We start from the raw sequence: 23,831 nt of genomic DNA, 5'->3' as shown, positions 1-23,831 counted from the left end.
ACACAGAAAACTTGCACTTTTTTATGCGCTCTGAAAATGTGCAGATATGAACGCAACCTAAATGGCAATGCAATGCTCGTATGATGTGTGCTCTCTCTGTAGGTTGCTGTACACTAGTTAACACGCAGATGTGAAAACAGGTTAAATGGCAATGTAAGAACAACACGCAATTGCCATGGGTTTCCAAAACACGTGGCAAAACACATTTTCAGTGTGGGTTGTCGTGTGTTAGATAATGAGTTTATGTGAAATCTCCATTAATGGATGTAAATAATGTTATAATTACAAGTATATTTTAGTTAGATGGAAATATACAGTATTTAAACCATTGAGTGTTTTGCAGCATCAAAACTTTCTAACGTCAAACTTGTATTTCAAGTTCTGGCCTTCTGTTCCCTTAGCATATCTCACATGAGTGGTAAACAGCAGCCTTCTGTGAACTTCCAATCAGGCTGCGCCCAATATACATTGGCTAGGTACAGTGTCCAATTAGTGAGCATTATATTAGCCACAGTACAGACAGGAGGGGGGAGGATATAAGGCCTGGTCACCCAGCTGGAGCACTCTTGGTGATGAGACACACAGCAGGCAGGATGACTAAACCTGAAGTTGAGCGGTAAAACTAACTTCATACTTGTATTGTACATTGTATTTTAAACATGGTTTTGTGGGTAAATTGTAAATATCGTATAAGTAAAGAGACTTAAACTGTACATTGTGTTGTAAATAATGCTTAGCGTGTAATTTGTATATATTATGTACCTCTATCAATAAATGTATATTGCAGACGGAACTACCTATTTTGTGTAGGAACTCTCAGATCTAGCTGTGTACATGTAAATACTCCTACAAGGATTGGGGTGTATTTACAAATACATGTAACATAGTCAACATTGTGCATTTGGAAACTTGCAGTTTCGAATGCAGGCTAAATGTCAAGGATCACAGTTAGCAGACGCATGTTTCGCCGTGCTACAAAAACGTGCCAAAATGGGTGCTTGCATGTGCAAAATGCACAAAAAAATGTGAGTGGAAACATGCATTTACGATATACTTAGGTGTGAATGGGATGTGCTAGGGAGGACCTGCTGATCGCTTCTACCAAATCACAGATCAGGCTGTGCCTGGGTTTACCTTATCGGCTCCAGTGGGAGAAGAGCGGATCCACAGTGAGAACAAGCAGCACACCTACACAAACACTTAGATAGGCACATTTAGCCCCCTGATCGCCCCCTAGTTAACCCTTTCACTGCCGTGTCACCAGTGTCATTAGTACGGTGTGCAGGTTTTTTTTTTACTGATCACTGTGTTATGGGCGACTTCAGATAGTGTTAGTGTCAGTTAGCGTCCCTCCCAGATAGTGTCAGATTGCCCGTCACATATTCACCATCATCTCATTTAACCCTTTGATTGCCAGGAACACTCTCATAGACACACTATAAACCTCCATTACTAGTATAGTGTCTGAACAAATTAGTATGTTTGATCAGAGTAGAACTATACTAGCGTCCCCAATAGTATAGTGTCCCTAAAAACAGTGTTAGCAGACTCAGTCCAGACACCTGGCAGCACTTGAGATGGCAGATGTGTATACGCCCCAACAAATATCTGCGTAGAGGAGTCCCTCATTAGTTTTTCTGGCTGCCTTGCATTCAAAATGTAGCTCAACAGCAAGAGTGCCAGATGTGGGGTCAAATGTATAAGACCTGTGAGAGGGCAACAGGCTATACATGTAATTTTCAAATTTATGAGGGAAAAGATAGTCATGTGAAGACTGCCACGACTACTTGGGGAGCAGTGGGAAGAGTTTGGGACTTGGTGTCACCCTTGTTCTGTAAGGGGTACCACCTATCTGTGGACAATTATTATGCAAGCGTGACACTTTTTAGATAAGTATTTGATCTTGGAATTGGCTCTTGTGACACCGTGTGACATAATCGCAGGGGAGAAAGCTGGCTTGCATAATAATCAATTGCTCGCAGTGATGTGGATGGACAAACGGGATGTTTTGCCGTGCACCAGGAGGAAATCAGGACCCACTGCACCAGCATAGGGTCTGACAATGTGTCCAAGGACACACCTAAGAACAGTCAGGGTGCCATTGTCTAGCCTTTAGAGGTCTGTGCGTCCATCCATGGATATGCCTCGCCAGACCATCACTGACCCACCACCAAAACTATGATACTGAACGATGTTACAGGCAGCATAATGTTCTCCCTGGCTTCTCTAGAGCCTTTCATGTCCATCACATGAGCTCAGGGTGAACCTGGTCTCATCTGTGAAAAGCACAGGGTGCCAGTGGCAGATCTGCCAATTCTGGTGTTCAATGGCAAATGCCAATCAATCTCTGTGGTGTCGGGCAATGAGTACAGGGCCCACTATAGGAATGTCGGGCCCTCAGGCCACCCTCAAGAAGTCTGTTTCTTATTGTTTGGTCAGACACATTCACATCAGTGGCCAGTTGGAGGTCATTTTGTAGAGCTCTACCAGTGCTCATCCTGTTCCCCTTTGCACAAAGAAGCAGATACTGGTCCTGCTGATGGGTTAAGGACCTTCTATAAACCTGTCTAGGTCTCCTAGAGTAGCTGCCTGTCTCCTGGAATCTCCTCCATGCTCTTGAGACTGTGCTGGGAGACACAGCAAACCTTCTGGCAATAGCAGGTATTGATATGCTATCCTGGAGGAGTTGGACTGCTTGTGCAACCTCTGCAGGGTCCAGGTATCGCCTCATGCTACCAGTAGTGACACTGACCCTAGCCAAATGCAAAACTGGTGAAAAACAGTCAGATGAATATCCCAGGAGTTTGACTTGATGCTATATCCGGATTAAAAAGTGTTCCTTTAATTTTTTCGAGGAATGTATTCAAAGTATTTCAATTAGCTCTGAACAATGATTTTGTGCTTTACATCCTCCTAAAATTTCAGGAAGAGATCATCATGGCCCTTTTGTATCCAGATGTTGTGGCCCAGACCCTCAATACAGATGCAGTGAGCTGGCTGCATGAAAGGCATTTTCCTGATGCCATTCCAGGTACCCCAACCCAAAAGTCACCCCCCAAAAAGATGGTGTGTTTGTAGCAGACACAGAATTAGATATGACACCAGTTTTTTTTGTCCCTCCTGTCCCGTCTCTGCCTCAAATATTGCTTCTGTTGCTACCACACACTAATGGAGTAATAGTATAGGGTACAGCATGGCACAATCCAGGGCACACAATTCACACAGATTTCTCATCTGCAGATATATAAATATATATGCCCAAGCATGGGGGCTTGGGGTGGTCAGTGGGTGGATCGCTTCTGCATATATTTTTTTTCACTTTTTTTGGCAGAGTTTCTACATTCACATGGATGTGAATGGAGGAATCTGTTAAGTTCATTGCATGTATGCCCAACATTAGAAGTGGGTGGATGCAGGGCGAGATATTCTAATGGTGGGCATACAAAACACTTTTTGTAGCAGAGATTTCTTCCTTCTCATTGATCGATGTGAATGGCTGAAACTGTTAGGTTCTCTTTTTCTGTTCAGCCTACAGGCTGCATGAAAAAAAAGAATATTACATACACTATATTGCCAAAAGTATTGGGATGCCTGCCTTTACACATATATGAACTTTAATTGAATCCTTCTTAGTCTTAGTCTATAGTTCAATACTAAGTTGGCCCACCCTTTGCAGCTATAACAGCTTCAACTCTTCTGGAAAGGCTGTTCACAAGGTTTATGAGTGTACCTATGGGAATGTTTGACCATTCTACTAGAAGTACATTTGTGAGGTCAGGCACTGATGTAGAACGAGAATGCCTGGCTCATAGTGTCAGGGTAGACACATGAATATACGCAGTCGCGGGACTCGTGTCGGCTTTGTTCGCAAATGCACGGCGGCACTTTTGCACCAGGCGGGCTATTTAAACTGAGATGGGACTCTGCCTCAATGCCGTTTGGTCTTTACTCTGTTTGGTGTTCCTGTGTATTCTGCAATCTGTTTTGCCTTGCCGATCCGACCTGTCAATTGACCTCACTAGAACGCTGCCTGCCTCAACCTCTGCCTGCCCACCGACTATTCTGCCTGTCGATTCTGTCTGACCTTGCCTGCTTGTTGCTGAACTGGACCGCCTGACCCTGCCTACGCTGATCCTGCTTCCTACCGGCTATCCTGCAAGTATCCTGCACCCGCACATCTGCCTGAGCACTGGCTGCTTGACTACCTTGCACCTCTGCCAGTGTGCCTTCCTCCAGCCACTCCTGCATTTTCTGACGCACATCTGTCCACGGAATTCCCATCAGGCACTCATGCCCCTCTGTGCTCTCTGTCACCTTACAAGGGCCCCTGAGCAAGAGACGCAAGGGAGGCCCTCCTCTACATCTCCGGTTACACCATCAGGTACGTGACAATACCAAACGGCCATGTCAGAACCTGAAAAAGGGGGCTCCTTGCTGGAGGAAACCTGCCAACATATCGCTGCACTGACCCAACCTGTCAAAAGTCTTCAGCAGGGTTATACGCAGCTCAAAAGTCGCCTCCAAGCTCTGCCAGCACCCACGAATCCGACTACTGCATCTACTGCCAGTTCTACCTCAGCTCCTTATACTTCCCAGGCCGCTGCTCTAGCGACCTCCATCATTATGATGCTTCCTCCTGAACCTAGAGTGCCCACACTGGAAAGATTCTGTGGGGATTGGACTAAGTTTCGTGCATTCCACAATGCATGTCAGCTAATTTTTGCGTTGCAACCCTGCACCTTCTCATTAGAGGCCACCAAAGTGGGATTCCTCATCTCCTTGCTACAAGGAAAACCCCAGACCTGGGCTCATCACCTTCTTGAAAAAGAAGATGTCTGATTGTCCACTCAAGAATTTTTTTGATACCATGGCACAACTGTATGATTTCCCTCAACGTTCAGCCTTGGCAGAGGAGGCCCTTCACACACTCCAGCAAGGCCGTTTAGGAATATGTGACTGAATTCAGACGCTGGAGCACTGACACAGACTGGAACAATGCAGCCCTGTGTTATCAATTTTGCATGGAACTCACAGAACCCCTGAAGGATGAATTAGCCAGAGTGGGGGTACCCAGTTCACTAGAAGGGCTAATCGATCTGTCAATCCAGATTGACTGGAGACTCAGAGAGCGATGCTGGAAAAGATCTTCTGGCCAGACCCGTCCTGTATCGATGCTACCTAGGGTGCCATCTTCTGTCAATCCAGCACCTTCAGTGACACCTGCGGCCATGCCAGAACCGGATGAACCTGTACCCATGCAATTGGTCCTGCTGCACCCATCCCTATCACTGGAAGAATGCCAGCGAATAAATAACTTGCACCTCTACTGTGGAACAACAGGTCACTATGTGTGGAATTGCCCGGCCAAAACTTCCTAAGTGCCTATCCATCCCAGTAATTCATCTGCATTACCTACTTCAGTGCAAGCAACCATGTCCATCTTTTTTCAGCTTCCGGGAAAGGTCCTTCCGGTGTCCGAAATTATTGCCTCTGGGGCCTGCAGCTGTTTCATAGACCAACCAAACATCAATTCCCCTTACAAACTAAAGCCCAAGGACTCTCTGTATATCTGGTGGATGAAACCAGCATCAAATCTGGGACCGTAACTCAGGAAACAAGTTTATTACCTGTATCCACCTCAACTCCTGCCCACAAGGAACTGTTATGCCAGGATGTCATCTCATCACCTCTATATCCTGTTATCTTGGGAATTCCAAGGCTTCAGGCACATAATCCCCATATTAACTGGACTACGGGGAAAGTGGACTTCCTTTCTGCCTATTGTCGGGAGCATTGGCCGACAAGAGATTCAGCCCCGACTTCTACGCTACTATGTATGGACTCTGATGAGGAGTTCCACCTGATAGTTCTGGAAGCATATCACAAATTTTCGGATGTATTGAACAAAAAGGGAGCTGACACCCTGCCACCTCACAGATCCTATGATTGTCCCATCGAACTACTACCTGGGGCTGAAATCCCGTTTGGTCAAATTTTTCACCTGTCTGAACACGAACTAGAAACCCTAAAAGAATACCTGGATGACAGTCTCAGTAAAGGGTTTATCCGGCCATCTACTTTCACTGCGGGAGCAGGAATTTTTTTTTGTAGAGAAGAAAGATCATTATCTTCGGCCCTGTGTGGACTACAGAGAATTAAACAAAATCATGGCGAAAAACTGATACCCTCTTCCTCTGATCCCCAAGCTATTTCAGGGACTTAGAACTGGTGCAGTATTTACTAAACTAGACTAGGGGCCTACAACCTAGTACGAATCAGGGAAGGTGATGAATGAAACACGGCCTTCCGCACCCAGTTCGGCCATTTTGAATATCTGGTAATGCCTTATGGACTATGTAATAGGCCAGCAACATTTCAATATTTTGTCAGTTACATTTTCAGAGACTTTCTGGAAATTTTCATTATCTTCCATCTTGATGACATACTAATTTTCTCTGCTTCTCTGGAACTATATCGTGTTCAAGTTAAAAAAGTTTTGGGGCGGCTTCGTCAGCATGGATTATACGCTAAATCATAAAAATGTAAGTTCGAGCAACACAGTATCCAGTTCTTGGGACTGATCATCTCGACAGAGGGAAATAAAATGGATCCCCAAAAAGTGTCCGCCATCTTGGACTAGCTTGCTCCATCAGATATGAAAAGAAATTCAGCGCTTCGACTTTGCAAATTTTTGCCGAAAATGTATGAAAGGATTTTCCGCCATTATCACCCGAATTACACGATTATCCAAGCAAGGTACACGTTTCAGCTGGTCCCCAGAGGCACAATCTGCCTTTGAAAAATTGAAGGGCCTATTTACTTCTGCACCCATCTTAAGCCATCCTTACCCGGCACTACCATACATCTTAGAGGTGGATGCCTCTGAAAATGCACTTGGGGCGGTTCTGTCAGGGGTTAAAAACCTTATTACACCCCATCACATTCTTCTCATGAAAACTTTCACCTGCCGAGAGGAACTATGGCGTTGGTGATCGTGAACTACTGGCAATAAAGTCGGCCTTAGAGGAATGGAATCCTTCTAGGATTAGCTCATCCTATTCTGATCTACACTGATCACAAAAACTTGGAATACTCAAAGACAGCTAGGAGACTGAAACCTTGTCAAGCCAGGTGGGCACTATTTTTCTCTAGATTGGTGTTCCACATAACCTACAGACCTGGGGCCAAGAACACTAAGCCTGATGCATTGCCCCGCATGTTTGACGATCCAAAACAGGCACCTTCCTCAGATACTATCCTGTCAGCTGGGAACTCTTTACTGCTGCAGGCTGACGTCATTACTCTGATTAAACGGGCATCTGTAGGAGCCTCTTCACCTCCGGGAGTTCCCCTGTTGGCCAAGTAAGGACTACTATGGTGGGAGGATAACATTTTTGTGCCTGACAAACTCCGTCTGGCAGTACTAGAGTTGTGCCATGACTACCCAATAGCAGGACACTTCGGAATCCACAAAACCACTGATTTGGTTCTTCGTCTGTTCTGGTTTTCTGACCTAGCCAAGGATTGCAAATCATATGTAAGTTCCTGTACCAAGTGTACCTGTAACAAGAGCAGCAGGAACAAGGCATGGGGCTTGCTCAGGCCCCTTCCAATCCCCGACAGACCATGGAGGATGATTGCAATGGACTTTATCGTGGAACTTCCATCCTCTGAAGGCTATGCTAATATCTTTGTGGAAGTTGACTGGTTCTCCAAGATGGCCCATTTTCTGCCAATGAAAGTACCATATGCATCGGAAACTGCAATAATCTTTGTCAAAGAGATAGTTTGTCTATATGGTACCCCCACCAACATTGTATCTGACCGGGGGATCCAGTTCACATCCCGTTTCTGGAAAGCACTCTGCGAGACCCTAAAGATTGAACTCTCAATTTATTCTGCATACCACCCACCCACAAACCAACAGGCAGATGGAGAGAACAAATCAAACCCTGGAGCAATATATCCCGCTGTTTCACATCTTTCTCTCAGGATGATTGGGTATCCTTATTACCCTTGGCTGAGTTTGCCTATAATAACACCATCCATTCAGCAACCAAGCAATCCCCATTTTTCTCAAATTATGGTTTTCATCCATCTTTTCTCTAATGAGCTGCCTGAATCTGCAATCCCAGCTGTCCAAGACACCCTGAATTTCTTCCAGGAAAACAATGGGATCTTATAGGAAACTCTAGCCAAGGCACAGGAGGACAATAAAAGAATCCTCGACAGAAAAGAAGGGGTGAATTAATTCTGGAACCTGTAGAACGGGCCTGGCTGTCCACAACTAATTTAAGATTGGCATGCCCGATGATGAAGCTAGGTCCAAGATTCATAGGCCCCTTTCCAGTCAAGAGGAGAATTAATAATGTCTCTTATGAACTTGTACTGACTGATTCTTTGAAAGTTCACCCTGTATTTCATGTCTCTCTACTAAAACCCATAGTTCCAGATCGCAATACGGGTTCCCCGGAGCCAGTAATCGTTGATGGGGAGGAGGAATATGAGGTGGAGACCATCTTGGACTGCAGGAAAAGAAGGAACCAGGTACAATACTTGATTAAGTGGAAGGGTTATGGGGTAGAAGAGAACTCTTGGGAGCCAGAGACTAATATCCATGCCAAATAATTAATAGGATAAAATCCTCCTGCGCTCTAAAGATATCCTTAAATATATATACACACAAGCAGCTATCACCTTTACCTATACCAAAGGTTAAAAATAGTAATAAATAATGGTGGTGAAGCGCTATACATAAATATCCATAAATAAATAAATATATATGAAGCTACAAATAAATACGTGAATCAGTGATAAATCTTTCAAAATAAGTGACACATCAAGTGATAATGTGCAAAGAATAGGTCCCAAATATGGACCTATGTAAAGTGCAAATAAACATACACACAATCCCTAATAGGGATAAAGTGATGCAGTGTACATCACACAAAAAAAAAATTGCTGCAGGTGACTAGTGCTATTACCTCCCAATAAAATACTAATTACATATTAATTAAACACATCAAGTGATATTGTGCAAAAAACTGGTCCAAAATATGGACCTATATTAAAGTGTAAAAACCACCAATCCCAAATCAGGGATAAATAGTGTACCAATCAATGCACTCACTGAAAATAACTAGTGCTAGGACCCCCACAATATATAAAAAAAACTATAAATATGAAAAATAAAATAAATAACTGGCAATAGATAAAGTCCAAAAAAATGTGCAGACAGTATGTGCAAAAAACACAGTGCAAAATTGCAGATGGTTGTGCTTCAGTTTTCCACTCCAACTTTTTTAGGTGCTTGTGCGACACTCAGGTGGATCAATATCCATAAATGGCTAAAATGCCTCCTTACCGCGACCCCTAAGGGCCTCAAAGCTTTATACAGCAGACAACTCCACACCATGCAGCATCACATAAACCAGGCTCCAATGGTTCCACTTAATCTCTACTGATGATCTCCTTACAACACTGGCTCTCCCTTCAAGTTGTGGTCACCGCAGTACAACTCACAGGTATATAACATTATACCAGGACCATAGAAGAATAATCAAAAGAAACCTCCATAGTGTAACTCTTTTTAATAGGTATATATCAGATCGAAATCGCCAAATGGACACTCACAGTTTTGCAGATACAGATAGACAGTTTTCCCATATGCTATGGGTGTACTGTAGGGCACTGGGTGTAGTAAGATGGCATCTACCGGAAGTGCGTCACCGCGCTCTACGCGTTACGTCACGATCGTCACGTGACTTCCTCAGGATAGCGCACTTTAATATAGGTCCATATAGGACCATATATTGGACCAGTTTTTTGCACAATATCACTTGATGCGTATAATTTATATGTAATTATCAGTATTTTATTGGGAGGTAATAGCACTAGTCACCTTCAGTGATTTGTTTGTGCGATATACACTGCATTACTTTATTTATCCCTATTAGGGATTGTGTGTATGTTTATTTGAACTTTACATAGGTCCAGATTTGGGACCTATTCTTTGCACATTACCACTTGATGTGTCACTTATTTTGAAAGATTTATCACTGATTCACGTATTTATTTGTAGTTTCATATATATTTATTATTATTTATTTATGGATATTTATCTATAGCGCTTCACCACCATTATTCATGCCAAATAATTAATTTGGGCATTTTTCTGTAGGCATCCTGAAAAACTTGCCGAGCTGGTCATCCGGAGGCTGGCCATTAGGAGGGGGTAATGTCAGGGTAGGCGCATGGATATGTGCTGTCGCCGGACTCTACCGGCTCTGTTCGCAGACGGTCGGCGTGTGCACATGCGCGGTGGCGTACACGCATGTGCGACGGCACTTTGGCACCAGGAGGGCTATTTAAACTGAGATGGGACTCTGCCTCAATGCTGTTTGGTCTTTAACCTGTGTATTCTGCTATCCGTTTTGCCTTTCTGATCCAACCTGTCAATTGACCTCGCTAGAACGCCGCCTGCCTCGACCTCTGCCTGCCCACCGACTATTCTTCTGCCTGCCGAATCTGTCTGACCTTGCCTGCTTGTTGCTTAACTGGAAAGCCTGATCCTGCTTCCTACCGGCTACCCTGAAAGTATCCTGCACATCTGCCTGAGCACTGGCTGCCTGACTACCCTGCACCTATGCCAGTGTGCCTTCCTCCAGCCTCCTGCGTTTCCTGTCGCACATCTGTCCACAGAATTCCCATCAGGCACTCATGCCTCTCTGTGCTCCGTCACCTTACCAGGGCGCCTGAGCCAGAGCTGCAATAGAGGCCTTCCTCTACAGCTCAGGTTGCACCATCAGGTACGTGACACAGTCTCTGCTCTAATTCATCCCAAAGGTGTTCTGTAGGGTTGAGGTCAGGACTCTGTGCAGGCCAGTCAAGTTCCTCCACCCTAAACTCGCTAATCCAGGTCTTTATGGGCCTAACTTTGTGCACTGGTGCGCAGTCATGGAACAGGAAGAGGCCATCTCCAAACTGTTCCCACAAAGTTTGGAGCATGAAATTGTCTTGAATCTCTTGGTATGCTGATGCCTTAAGAGTTCCCTTCAGTGAAACTAAGGGTCCAAGCCTAACCCCTGAAAAGAAACCCACACCAAAATCCCCCCTCCACTAAACTTTACACTAGGCACTCCAGAGAACACATTTCCACTGCTCTGGAGTCCAGTGACGGAGTGCTTTACACCACTGCAACTGATGCTTTGCATTGCGCTTGGTGATGTAAGGCTTGGATGCAGCTGCTCAGTGGTGGAAACCCATTCCATGAAGCTCCCTACTCAGTGTAGTTGTGCTAATCTAAAGGCCACATGAAGTTTGAAGGTCTTTGGCTATTGACTCTGCAGACAGTGGGCAACTTCTGCGCACTGTGCGTTTAGCATGCGCTGACCCTGCTCTCTCATGGCCTACCACTTCATGGCTGAGTGGCTGTGGTTCCCAGTTGCTTCCACTTTGTTATACCAGTTCATCGTGGAATATTTAGTAGCAAGGAAAATTCACAGATGGATATTGCACATGTGGCAACCTATCACGGTACCACGCTTGAATTCTCTGAGCTCCTGAGGGCAAGCCATTCTTTCACAGATGTTTGTAGAAGCAGTCCGCATGCCTAGATGCTTGATTCTTCACACCTAAGGCCATGGAGGTGATTGGAACACCTGAATCCAATGTTTTAGAGGGTTGTCCCAATATTTTTGACAATATAGTGTTGCTCAACAAGGACCATTGACTAACTAGTACGTCGAGTGGTTATACATGGAGATGCTTGCAGCTGCAGGCATCATCCTGGTTTCATTTTTTTGATATGGAAGTCAGCTTTCAAGTAAAAGTAATCCTAGCTGCTAATTAGCAGCTGGATTGCTTTTACAAGCAATGGGAGGGGAAGCCCACCCCCCCACCTCCAACACCTTCCATGGCCTTCTCGGGCTCTCCCATCCCACTGGGAAACCTGAGAATCGGTGTATATGATTTAATTTGTGTGAAATTTATAGAATCTACAAACTATGGTAAATTTCAGTAATGCTTAAAAGTTTGCATACCCTGGGAGAATTGGTAAAATATACAGTACCATTTTTAAAGAAAACAGGAGTGAGCAGGCAAAATACATTTATTTCTTAAGGGATTCATATTTAACTGTAGGCCATAACAGAATGGCACAATCATAAAACAAAACATGGCAACAAGTTAACAAATGAACTGATCCCTGTTCAAAAGTCTGCATATCTTTAACTTTTTAATATGGTGTATTGCCCCCTTTAGCGTCAATGACAGCCTTTTGTAATAGTTGTCTGAGGCCCTGAATTTTTGCAGGTGGCATACCTGCCCATTCATCTTGGCAAAATACCTCCAGGGCATGCAAAGTCTTTCATCATCTTGCATGAACCGCACGTTTGAGGTCTCCCTAGAGTGGCTCAATAATATTAAGGTCAGGAGATTGTAATGGCCACTCCAGAACCTTCCACATTTTCTGCTGTAACCATTGGAGGATTAACTTGGCCTTGGGCATAGGGTCATTATTGTGCTGGAAAGTCCAAGAGCTTCCCATGCTGTAGTGACTTTTGGGGGACTATTTATCAAAAATATGATTTCATTCCAACAGTAACAAGCCCAGCCGTCTGTTAAGGGTTAACCTTTCTTGGTTAGAATTCAAATGACCTTCCGGTGAAATTACTCCCACACAATGAGTGGAAGGGACTCTTTCCAGAGACTCTTTGCAGCTGCAGGCATCATCCTCGTTTCATTTTTTTGATACGGAAGTCAGCTTTCAAGTAAAAGTAATCCTAGCTGCTAATTAGCATCTATTATAAGACTATTTGAATCTCTACAGGTGGTCCCAAAACAGACAATCGTGAGAGCTGATGTTGGTGACTAAGACTAGCAAAATATATTTTCTCAATAAATTGCTATTTGTCTATTGGAGTTGAGGAGATTGCACCTACAAAAAGCTAATTAGAAAGTCAAATACAACGTTGGACTTCCAAACAGTGAGTCACCACACATGACCAAATTACGATAAGTAAGACCATACTTATAAGTCTGAGAAGATTAAACAAAACCTTGGAGAGAGAGATAAGCCAACAGAATTCTCAAACGAAGGCTACAAGGATAACTGGTTGTTTACCCTATTATCTTAACAATGGACAAGTAAACAGAGGTTTCCTGTGTCATTCCTAAGACCAAAAGGTGAAACTTAGAACTTATATTTATACCCAAAAAGACATTAAAAAAGAAACACATTATTCACACTCTTTTTCAAACAAAAATATATTCAGCAGAGTTGGGGATTGTATACCACTAAATTGAGTATGAAATGGTGAAAAGTAAGATATTTTGTGAATTGGTATCAGTTGTATGTTTCCATCAGAAAGCAAATGTTCACACAAGTTTGAATCTCAGGGAAATGAAAAACTGAATGCACATATATCTTTCTATGATTCCTATCCGAAACATTAGAGGTAGAATCAAAAATATTTTTTGTTTTGGATAAGATATATATTTAATACCTAAAATCACCTTGGGTTCCACCCGAGGTATGTGTCATCATAAATACTCAAATTGTTTTGTGATCCCTGACTGCCCCCCAGTGGACAGGTGAGAGATATCTTAGGTACACACACTTCTCGACCGGCCAATCAAATAGCCTGTTGGGAGGGTCTTTTAGAACAATGGTTTGGATAGTATAAAAAAGCCATGCACCTCATTTAGAGAAAAAAGCTAAAAAAACAAGCTGAGAGAAAACCAAGCTAACAAAAACAACACAGAAAAACCCAAGGAAACCGACAAGCTGAAGAAATCTGACGAGGCTGAAATCTATCCTATCTGAAGAACCCCTACTTAATCCTTTCAAACTTTTAAAAAACTTTTACTAAACTTCTAAACTCTCTGTACTTCTACCATCCTACATTTTTGCAACTTTACCACCTATTGCACTATCTCTCACTTGCTCCCTGCGGCCATTACTGAAGGCGTTTCAATTGCCAGCTGAATCCACTGGGGAGGCGTCATAATCCAGGTTCTGGGTGTGGTGAGACTGCTTAGATCTAATATTGTATTGTATATTTCCTCTGTTGCTTATAGTAATAATAATTACATTAGAGTGACAATAACTGCCTTGGGTGTTCATATATAGATAGAGAGATCCATATTATTACTGCTAGAAATTGTTTGGTGTCATATTGAAAATTTACATATTGCTAAATTAATTAATTTTTATTGGTTAGAGTACAATTTATCAGGGAATATTTTCTCCCATTCCTATGGCCACGTTTTGGGAGAAAATGACCTCTGAAGTACTCTAAATTACCATTTATCACTAAATTTAATTGTAATCTTTATTATCCTTATTTAGAACATTGTTTGGTGTATAATATTGGTATAGTATATCTTTGATCGTGTGTACCAGTATCCATTCATCACCAGTCTTTTGCGTTTTGTGTTAATATATATATAATTTTTGTACATAAATAAATTTATATATTTATTTATTATAAGGCAATTTTTGTGTGTATGGTACGAAATCATACTGGCTAAAAGGACTCAAGGTATATTAATAAGTGGTGATCAAATTATTAAGGTGTCCAAATTATTGGTTCATTAAATATTTGCTGTATTTTAACGGCTGGAGGCACTGTAATATTTTATTTAAGGGAAAAGGACATCGCCCTTCATAAGTGGAATAAATTCTTACATAAACCACCACAATGCGCAGCTTTCATGCAGAAGAATGCAAATTGTCTGCCAGTAACATGCTGTGTTCATCTTGCCAACAATTTTCACAAGATTCCCTGTGCCTTTAGAGCTCATGCACCCCAAAAACATCAGTGAACCACCACAATGCTTCACAATGTGAATGGTATATTTGTCGCCATAGTACTTGTTGACCCCTCTTCAAACATAGCACTTATTGTTACCATAAATCTCTATTTTGGTCTCGTCACTCCAGATTACAGTGTGCCAGAAGCTTTGAGGTGTGTCAAGGTATTGTTGGGCTTTTTTGTGGCATTGGTGCAGTAAAGGCTTCTTTCTGGCAACTCGGCCATACAGCTCATGTTTGTTCAAAGATCGTCGTATTGTTATCAGTATTAAAATCTGTGTTTAAGTGCCACATCCCTAATATTGTAAATTTATACCAAAAAGAGACCTGAACACGGGGACTGAGGCACAACATAAGTATAAAAACCTGATATATGTTGGATTTTGATACAAAATACAGTAAAAGACAACATTCTATTTCACATCAACGATACGAAAACGTGTAGAAAATGAAAAGTTTACAGCATCAAGGAACAGCAAATCTCTTCTCATGTGATCCAACTCTTTGTAAACATTAGGCTCATTCTTATTGGCTTGGGTTCAATGCATTTCATTGACTTGATCCACTTCTTAAGGAGCCATCACCATATACCTAAAAGCTTCCTGTGTGATAGTAATAACACATGGTAAAAGACTTTAATAATAATTTAATCCATCCTTAACAAGAAAACACATTAGAAGAAATTTGCTGTTCCTTGTAAACCTTTCAGTTTCTGCACATTTTAGTATCAATGATGTGAAATAGAATGATCTCTTATATATACAAAATAAATCAGGTTTTTATGCTTATGTTGTGCCTCAAAAGTCCCCATGTTCAGGTCTCTTTTTGGTATAAATATTGTCGTATTGTGATCCTTGAAACAATCACACCATCTATTTCCAGAGCAGCCTGTATTTCTCCTGAGGTTACCTTTGAATTTTTTTTTCAATATTGCCAAAACTTCATGATTTCTACCAAGGTAAGCAAACCTTTGAGGACAACTGTATATATACAGTGCTCAGCATAAATGAGTACACCCCAACAGATTTGTCCGAAAACCTTTACTTTCCTTTCAGAATCAACATTTTCTATGGGACACTACTACAAAATACTCCCACAAATGCGGGCCATTGATTGCAAACAAGATTTGTTCATTTGCACACACAAAAAAGTATTTTTTCTAACAAATTCATTCAAGACCATGTTGCAAAAATGAAATCACCCCTAAAGAAAGTCTTAGGAGCAAAACTAAATTTTAGACAGCAAAATCCTAATTAACAGGAATTCAACTACAGGTGAGTCTAATTATTGATTAAAAAGATGTCCAGCAGAAAGTTGGTTATAAAAGGGCCTTACTTAAAGAAAACCCCTTCCCGTTTCATGCTGTCAGTAATGGCATAACATGGAGGAGAAATGTCACAAGGCCTGAGAAAGAAAATAATTTCTTTACACAAGAAAGGTGAAGGCTACAAGATGATCAGCAAAGCTTCATCAGTCAGAATACTGTCGCAAAAAGTGATACAAAAATTGAACAAAGATGGAACTGCAACCATCTCACAGTGATGTCCAGGCCATCCACAGAAGTTAACACCTCAACAGGAGCATCTTCTGATGAGATGGGTTGAAGAAAATCATCATACAAGCTCACTGCAGTTAGCTCAAAGTAGAAAGCAAAACTGGGGTGATTGTTTCCCATGACACAATACAGCGTACACTGCAGAGGAATAGCATGCATGGGTGTCGTCCACGAAGGAAATCTCTCCTGAAGCCCATGCACAAAAAAGCCCATGCACAAAAAAGCCCGCCTAGAAATTGCCAAGGCCCAAGCTGAAAAAGAAGACTAATGGGACTCTGTACTCTGGAGTGAGGAGACAAAGAGAAATGTTTTTGGAACTGATGGCTTTAAAACTGTATGGTGTTGCAAAGGTGAGGAGTACAAAGAAAAATGCATGGTGCCTACAGTGAAACATGGTGGTGGCAGTGTCCGTCTGTGGGGCTGCATGAGTGCTGCTGATGTTGGTGAGCTGCATTTCATTGATGGTATCATGAATTCAGATGTACTGCTCTATATTGAAAGAGAAGATGCTACTATCACTCCGTGCCCTTGGTTGTCGTGCACTTTTCCAACATGGCAATGATCCAAAACACACATCTAAGGCCACTGTTGCATTTCTGAAGAACAGGGTGAAAGTGATTCAGTGGCCAAGTATGTCTCCTGATCTGAACCTAATGGGGAATTCTGAAGAGACAAGTTGAGCATCACTCTCCATCCAGCATCCAGGTGTAAAGATGAGAAGCAAAATGGAGACAGATCATCATATGATCCTTATAACAAGAGTTCTTTTTATTCAGTTTTTTCTGTATTTGTAACATATCTTCTTGTTGTTTGGGACAGCTGTGGTTTATGTTGTTCAGAGATGGTTGGTGGAACATTGACCATTTCTCATTTTTATAATCATAAAAAAGTCCCTTTTGCATAATCATAGTTTGAGTTATTATGACAAGCAACCTTTATCATTTCCAAGAGGTCAGTGTGACCCAAGTTTGTGCTGAGACAACTAGTAAGGAAGTGCTCATGATTTAGACTTATGCCCTATATAAAGCCTATAAAACCCCCACCTTTGTAATCATCTTTTGTCACATTGTTTTCTGCCTGCCTTGTGAACCAATGTACATTGTAATTCTCCAGTAAAAGTATATCAGACAAATGCAACAGAATTGGCGTTGATGTTTTGGGGTGTATTCATTTTTGCATCAACTGATTTGAGTAAAACTGAAGATTTTGTAATCTAAGTTATATTATTAACCTTACTTTCATGTAGTAAGCTAAACAAATGTTCTATAAGACTCAGTTTTTACTGTATTTGTAACATATCTTCTTGTTGTTTGGGACAGCTGTGGTTTATGTTGTTCAGAGATGGTTGGTGGAACATTGACCATTTCTCATTTTTATAATCATAAAAAAGTCCCTTTTGCATAATCATAGTTTGAGTTATTATGACAAGCAACCTTTATCATGTCCAAGAGGTCAGTGTGACCCAAGTTTGTGCTGAGACAACTAGTAAGGAAGTGCTCATGATTTAGACTTATGCCCTATATAAAGCCTATAAAACCCCCACCTTTGTAATCATCTTTTGTCACATTGTTTTCTGCCTGCCTTGTGAACCAATGTACATTGTAATTCTCCAGTAAAAGTATATCAGACAAATGCAACAGAATTGGCGTTGATGTTTTGGGGTGTATTCATTTTTGCATCAACTGATTTGAGTAAAACTGAAGATTTTGTAATCTAAGTTATATTATTAACCTTACTTTCATGTAGTAAGCTAAACAAATGTTCTATAAGACTCAGTTTTTACTGTATAATATATTATATATATATATACACACACACACATACACACACATATACAGTTTATACACACACGCACTATATATTTGAAATATGAAGAGATGATCATCCTGATGTACTGACTGCCTATCTCATTTCTTGAGGCCCTCAAATGCCAGGACAGTACAAATACCACCCAAATGACCCCTTTTTGTAAAGTAGACAGTCCAAAGGTATTTAGTAGGAGGCATCGTGAGTTTTTCAAGTTGTAATTGTTTTGTCACAATTTTTTGGAAAATAAGATATGAAATAATTTTTTTTTCATATACTCTCACCAGTGCCATCCAGCATCATCACGTGACTGATGTGGATTTTTTTTTTTTTGTTTACATACTGTTAGCAGAACAGTTCAGCATCACCAAAATGACACTGTACTACTCTGGGGGGGGGAATCTGTTTTTTTTTTTTTTTTTTTACACTGTTGCTTATAATATGATTACAGTGTAAATAAACCTGTTATGAATGGCTTCCATTCATACAACCTTGCTTACTATTGTGATGCTGTGATTGGCCATAGCAATCACATGATACCTCTGCTGCTCACAGTGGTCATTGAACTGTGCGCCCCAGGGGGCACGCCAGAGCGTACAGTGGGGATCGAAAGTTTGGGCACCCCAGCTAAAAATTTGTATTAATGTGCATAAAGAAGCCAAGGAAAGATGGAAAAATCTCCAAAAGGCATCAAATTACAGATTAGACATTCTTATAATATGTCAACAAAAGTTAGATTTTATTTCCATCATTTACACTTTCAAAATAACAGAAAACAAAAAAATGCCGTCTGCAAAAGTTTGGGCACCCTGCAGAGTTAATATCTTGTACTACCCCCTTTGGCAAGTATCACAGCTTGTAAACGCTTTTTGTAGCCAGCCAAGAGTCTTTCAATTCTTGTTTGAGGTATCTTTGCCCATTCTTCCTTACAAAAGTCTTCCAGTTCTTTGAGATTTCTGAGCTGTCTGTCACGCACTGCTCTTTTAAGGTCTATCCATAGATTTTCAATTATGCTGAGGTCAGGAGATTGTGAAGGCCATGGCAAAACCTTCAGTTTACGCCTCTTGATGTAATCCCCCGTGAATTTCGAGGTGTGTTTAGGATCATTATCCATTTGTAGAAGCCATCCTCTCTTTAACTTCAGCTTTTTCACAGATGGCATCAAGTTACCATCCAAAATTTGCTGAAATTTTATTGAATCCATTTTTCCTTCTACTCATGAGATGTTCTCTGTGCCACTGGCTGCAACACAACCCCAAAGCATGATTGATCCAACCCCATGCTTAACAGTTGGACAGAGGTTCTTTTCATTAAATTCTGTGCCCCTTCTTCTCCAAACGTACCTTTGCTCATTCCGGCCAAAAAGTTCAATTTTAACCTCATCGGTCCACAGAACTTGTTTCCAAAATGCATCAGGCTTGTCTATATGTTCATTTGCAAAGTTCAAACGATGATTTTTGTGGTGAGGACGTAGAAGAGGTTTTCTTCTGATGACTCTTCCATGAAGACCATATTTGTACAAGTATCTCTTTATAGTGGAATAGTGTACCACAACTCCAGTGTCTGCCAGATCTTTCTGGAGGGATCGTGCAGTCAATCGTGGGTTTTGAATTGTTTTTCTCACAATCCTGCGAGCTGTTCTGTCTGATATTTTTCTTGGTCTTCCAGACTTGCTTTAACTTCCACTGTTCCTGATGACTGCCATTTCTTAATTACATTCCGAACAGAGGATATTGACATCTGAAAACGCTTTGCTATCTTCTTATAGCCTTCTCCAGCTTTGTGAGCGTCAACTATTTTCAGTTTCAGTTTTCTAGACAACTGCTTAGAAGAACCCATGGTGCTGATTGTTGGGGCAAGGTCAGATGAGTCTGGGCATTTAAAACCTTTGAGATTGACATCACCTGATCTTCCCAGACGATGATTGAGAACAATCCATGACACTGGCAGGTCTCAGCTTTGCAAAGGGGGCAGAGCATGCTATAAATTCTGCAGGGTGCCCAACCTTTTGCAGATGGCATTTTTTTGTTTTCTGTTATTTTGAAAGTGTAAATGATGGAAATAAAATCTAACTTTTGTTGACATATTATAAGAATGTCTAATCTGTAATTTGATGCCTTTTGGAGATTTTTCCATCTTTCCTTGGCTTCTTTATACACATTAATACAAATTTTTAGCTGGGGTGCCCAAACTTTCGATCCCCACTGTATGTACTAGGGTTGCCTAGCCTGTAGCTGCCGCTGACTTGCAGTAAATGTATTGTGGGCAGGCAGCAAGTAGTTAAACTAGTGTCTTGTGCTGTGCGGTATGATTTGGACTGCAAACAAATGTACCACAGCATCTAGTTTACTGTATTGTACTCTTCACAGTTAGGCGAAGGACAAGAATGATTTCAGCAAACTGTCAATTACTGTTGCATGGATGATCATGCAATCCTTTTTGCTCCAGTATTAGGTAGAAAACCTCAAAGAAACAAGGGCAGAAAGCGGTTTTGTAGGCAATATAAATTGTTGCTGGAAATCTGCTTAAAGTTTAAAGTACGAGTTTTTAAGTATGTTCAAAACATCATATAATTATGAATTCATATAATTAAGAATCAAATTATGTATTTTTCATATAAAAGCTGAACAAACCTTTTCAATACACATGAGTCAAAAGGAAAAAAGCTGTCCAGTGGATTAGTGCATGTCTGAACAGAGGAGCCACAAGTGCTGCTTCTTATGATAGGGATCATCTGCCTGTTGTTTCTCTCTATGATGGTGTAGCAAAACACCAACTGATATTTCCTAGAAAACACAGATGAGACATTAAACTGCAGACAATATTTACAGAAAAGTGCAGATCAGTAAGCAAATGAAAGACTAAAGTAATTGATACTATTAAAATGCAGGCCAGAAACTATTGTAGCAGCATATGCTGTGAACATACTGTGCTACAAAATGGGCACAAAACATTGCAGCTGGTAAAGAATTACAATTTGATAAAAGCAGAAGCCCTTTGAATCAAAGAATATTTAATAAACCATTTTCAAGCCTATATGAATATGTAATCACAATGTCTTCCTCCATGCTAAATGTTTGGAAGTTGAAGGAGATGCTCCTACAGGAACAAGAGACTGAATTGAGGACTGTCATGAAATATTTAGGGCCCATGCACACTAGGGGGCACACAAAACGCCAGAACCTCAGGCAAAAAAAAATGCTCATAGTGGCTCATACTGCACAAGAGTTTATAACTGTTTATAGGCATTTGCTTTACAAGTGTTTTTTTTTCCAAAAATTCTCCTCTTCATTCTTCAATTTACACTTGAAAACAATGAATGCTCCTAAATGCCGCATTTATGAGAGTTAAGTATTTTTTCTGCCCAAAAGCTCCTATCAAAAATGTGATTCTCAAAGTTTTTTTTCCCCTGACTCTAAACGTTCCTCTGTAAAAATGCCTGTAAACTCCTTAATGTGCATGGACACATAGGGGGTTATTTACTAAAACTTTGTGCAAAATCTGGTATAACTCTACAGAGAAACCAATCAACTTCCAAGTCTTACTGTAAAAACTGAACAAGCTGAAGTTAGAAGCATATTTATCTTATTCCGTTCCCCTTGTAGACCACCATCAGGTCACCATGACAGGAGTGTGATCTGATATTGATATCACTTCAATGTCAGCCTTAACTAATGACTCGAAAAGTCTATGTTCTATCATTATATAGTCTAATCTTGAATACGTCTTATGTACCAATTAATAAAACGTATAATCTCTTTCCCCCGGATGTTTAATCCTCCAGGCATCCATCAGCTGACATTGATGTAACATTTTTCTAATGGACTTTAACCGTTTATCTCCTTCCCTCTTTCCTTTAGACAATGTATCTAACTGAGGGTCCATACAAAAATTAAAATCTCCTGCCACAATCAACCTACCATTTTTAAAGTCTATTAGCTTTCTTAACATGTCTTCCAAAAATACTGTTGGGTTTTTATTGGGTAGATATTTGTCAGTGTACATTCCATTCCATTTAAATCCCCTCTCACAAACAAACATCTACCCTGTGGTTCAGTCAACCTATCTTTGATATTAAACCTCACATTCTTTGTTATCCCGATTGCTACCCCCTTAGCACGCTTTATTGGTGTATCAGCGTAATACCAGGTCAGATAATATCTGGGGTACAGCTTAACACTTGTTTTGCGAGTTATATGCGTTACTTGCAAAAGTATTATTCCGATAGAAAGTCGATGAATTTCCCTAATAATCATTTGTCTTTTTCCTGGGGTATTTAGTCCCTTCACATTGTAGGTTATAAAATTAACTGCATTCATCCCTCATATTTTTTTTTCCCCATGCTAACCATATCTGGGAGATTTACCATGTAACTAGTTTGTGAAGAGATCTCTTCTACAGGATCTATTCCCCCCGCCTCCTTCGCCCTCCTCCGATATCTCCCTGACCCCCCCTCCCCTTCTCCCCTTACCTATACCACCCATCTCTCCCCCCCTCACCTCCCCTCCACCCCTCCCTATGCTTAAAACCCCTTTGCCTATTTCTAGCCCCTGGAGTCAGATGTGGTTCTATTCCCACTGTCGACTCTTCTTCCAGGGTGGGACTCAAGAGTGTGTACACCTAACCAAACCATCATCTCTGATCTTTGGGTCCCGGAATTGGTACCTATTACACCTCCTGGTACCCCACCATCTATTTAAAATAACTCTCTGCTTGCATTCCGCATAACTCTTCTTTTATTCCCCGCCCTACCCCACCCCTCCCTCCATTGTTCCTTCTGTCTCTATTTTCTTGATCTTCCAGCTTGAATGATAGCTTCCTTTTCTCTCTCCATATTTCTTCCATCTGCTTTTCCAATTTAATAATTACTTGAGCATTCTTCTCTATTTCTTCCTCTGTTTCCTCCACTCATGTTAGAACTTGTTCCAAGTCATTATTTAATACCGCCATTTCATTTTTTATAGAGTATTCTAATTTTGCAAACATTTATGCAATTTCCGTTGTCGTGGGCATTTTTGCACTTGCTCCTTGTTCTTCTATATTTTCTGTATCTACTTCGCTTTCCATATTTAAAGATTCTTTAGTCTGATTCATGCTCAATATTCCTGATGACAATGTGGGTTGATCTCCTTTATTATTTCCCCAATAATAAAAGAGAGATATGAGCTCTATTCCACCGGCATACCCCATTAGGTACAGTACAACATAGTCTATAAGGATACACCGCCGTCTCCAGCCTCCTCATGATAGGACAGCGCGGTCCCCTCTCCAGCCTCTGCTCCAGGTAATGTTCTGCCTGTCACAGTTTCTGGGGTGACCAAACATGCAAAGGGGTCACCCTCCATGTGTGTTTCCGCTACAGCGTTCAATGTCTGCTCCTCTCCTGCTTTCCCGAAATGGTGTCTCACAGGATTCCACCACTGCTGTCACGTGAACTTCCCCAGAATTCACTGCTCCACCATGCTCGTTCTCCCTGTCCAGGCGACTGGGAGCTCAGGCTCTCCTCTTTCTCCGGGGACACTCTGCCTCCACCACCGGCTCAGCACTGAGGAGGGACACACAGCAGAACCGAGGGACAAGGTAGGGTAGGGCGGCAGCAACACTCAGAGCATTTTCACTATATTATACTTTAATAAAATTAATACAAGGTAATAA

General features: G+C 41.4%; 1 protein-coding gene across 1 annotated transcript in view; it reads right to left on the bottom strand.

The window, feature by feature from the left end:
• Window positions 1–23,831, bottom strand: part of RRN3 (RNA polymerase I transcription factor RRN3) — a 600,941-nt gene that overhangs the window by 10,255 nt on the left and 566,855 nt on the right. The window contains exon 16 of the mRNA XM_089657080.1: window positions 20,810–20,962. Coding sequence (XP_089513206.1) covers window positions 20,810–20,962 — 153 coding nt within the window. The remainder of the gene's footprint in view (window positions 1–20,809; window positions 20,963–23,831) is intronic.

Source organism: Staurois parvus, unplaced genomic scaffold (genome assembly GCF_062004578.1).
Source record: "Staurois parvus isolate SC_StPar_1 unplaced genomic scaffold, SC_StPar_1.0 ptg000962l, whole genome shotgun sequence".
Lineage (NCBI taxonomy): Eukaryota > Metazoa > Chordata > Amphibia > Anura > Ranidae > Staurois > Staurois parvus.
The sequence above is the reverse complement of the archived record's forward strand: the minus strand, read 5'-3'. Positions and strand labels throughout refer to the sequence as shown.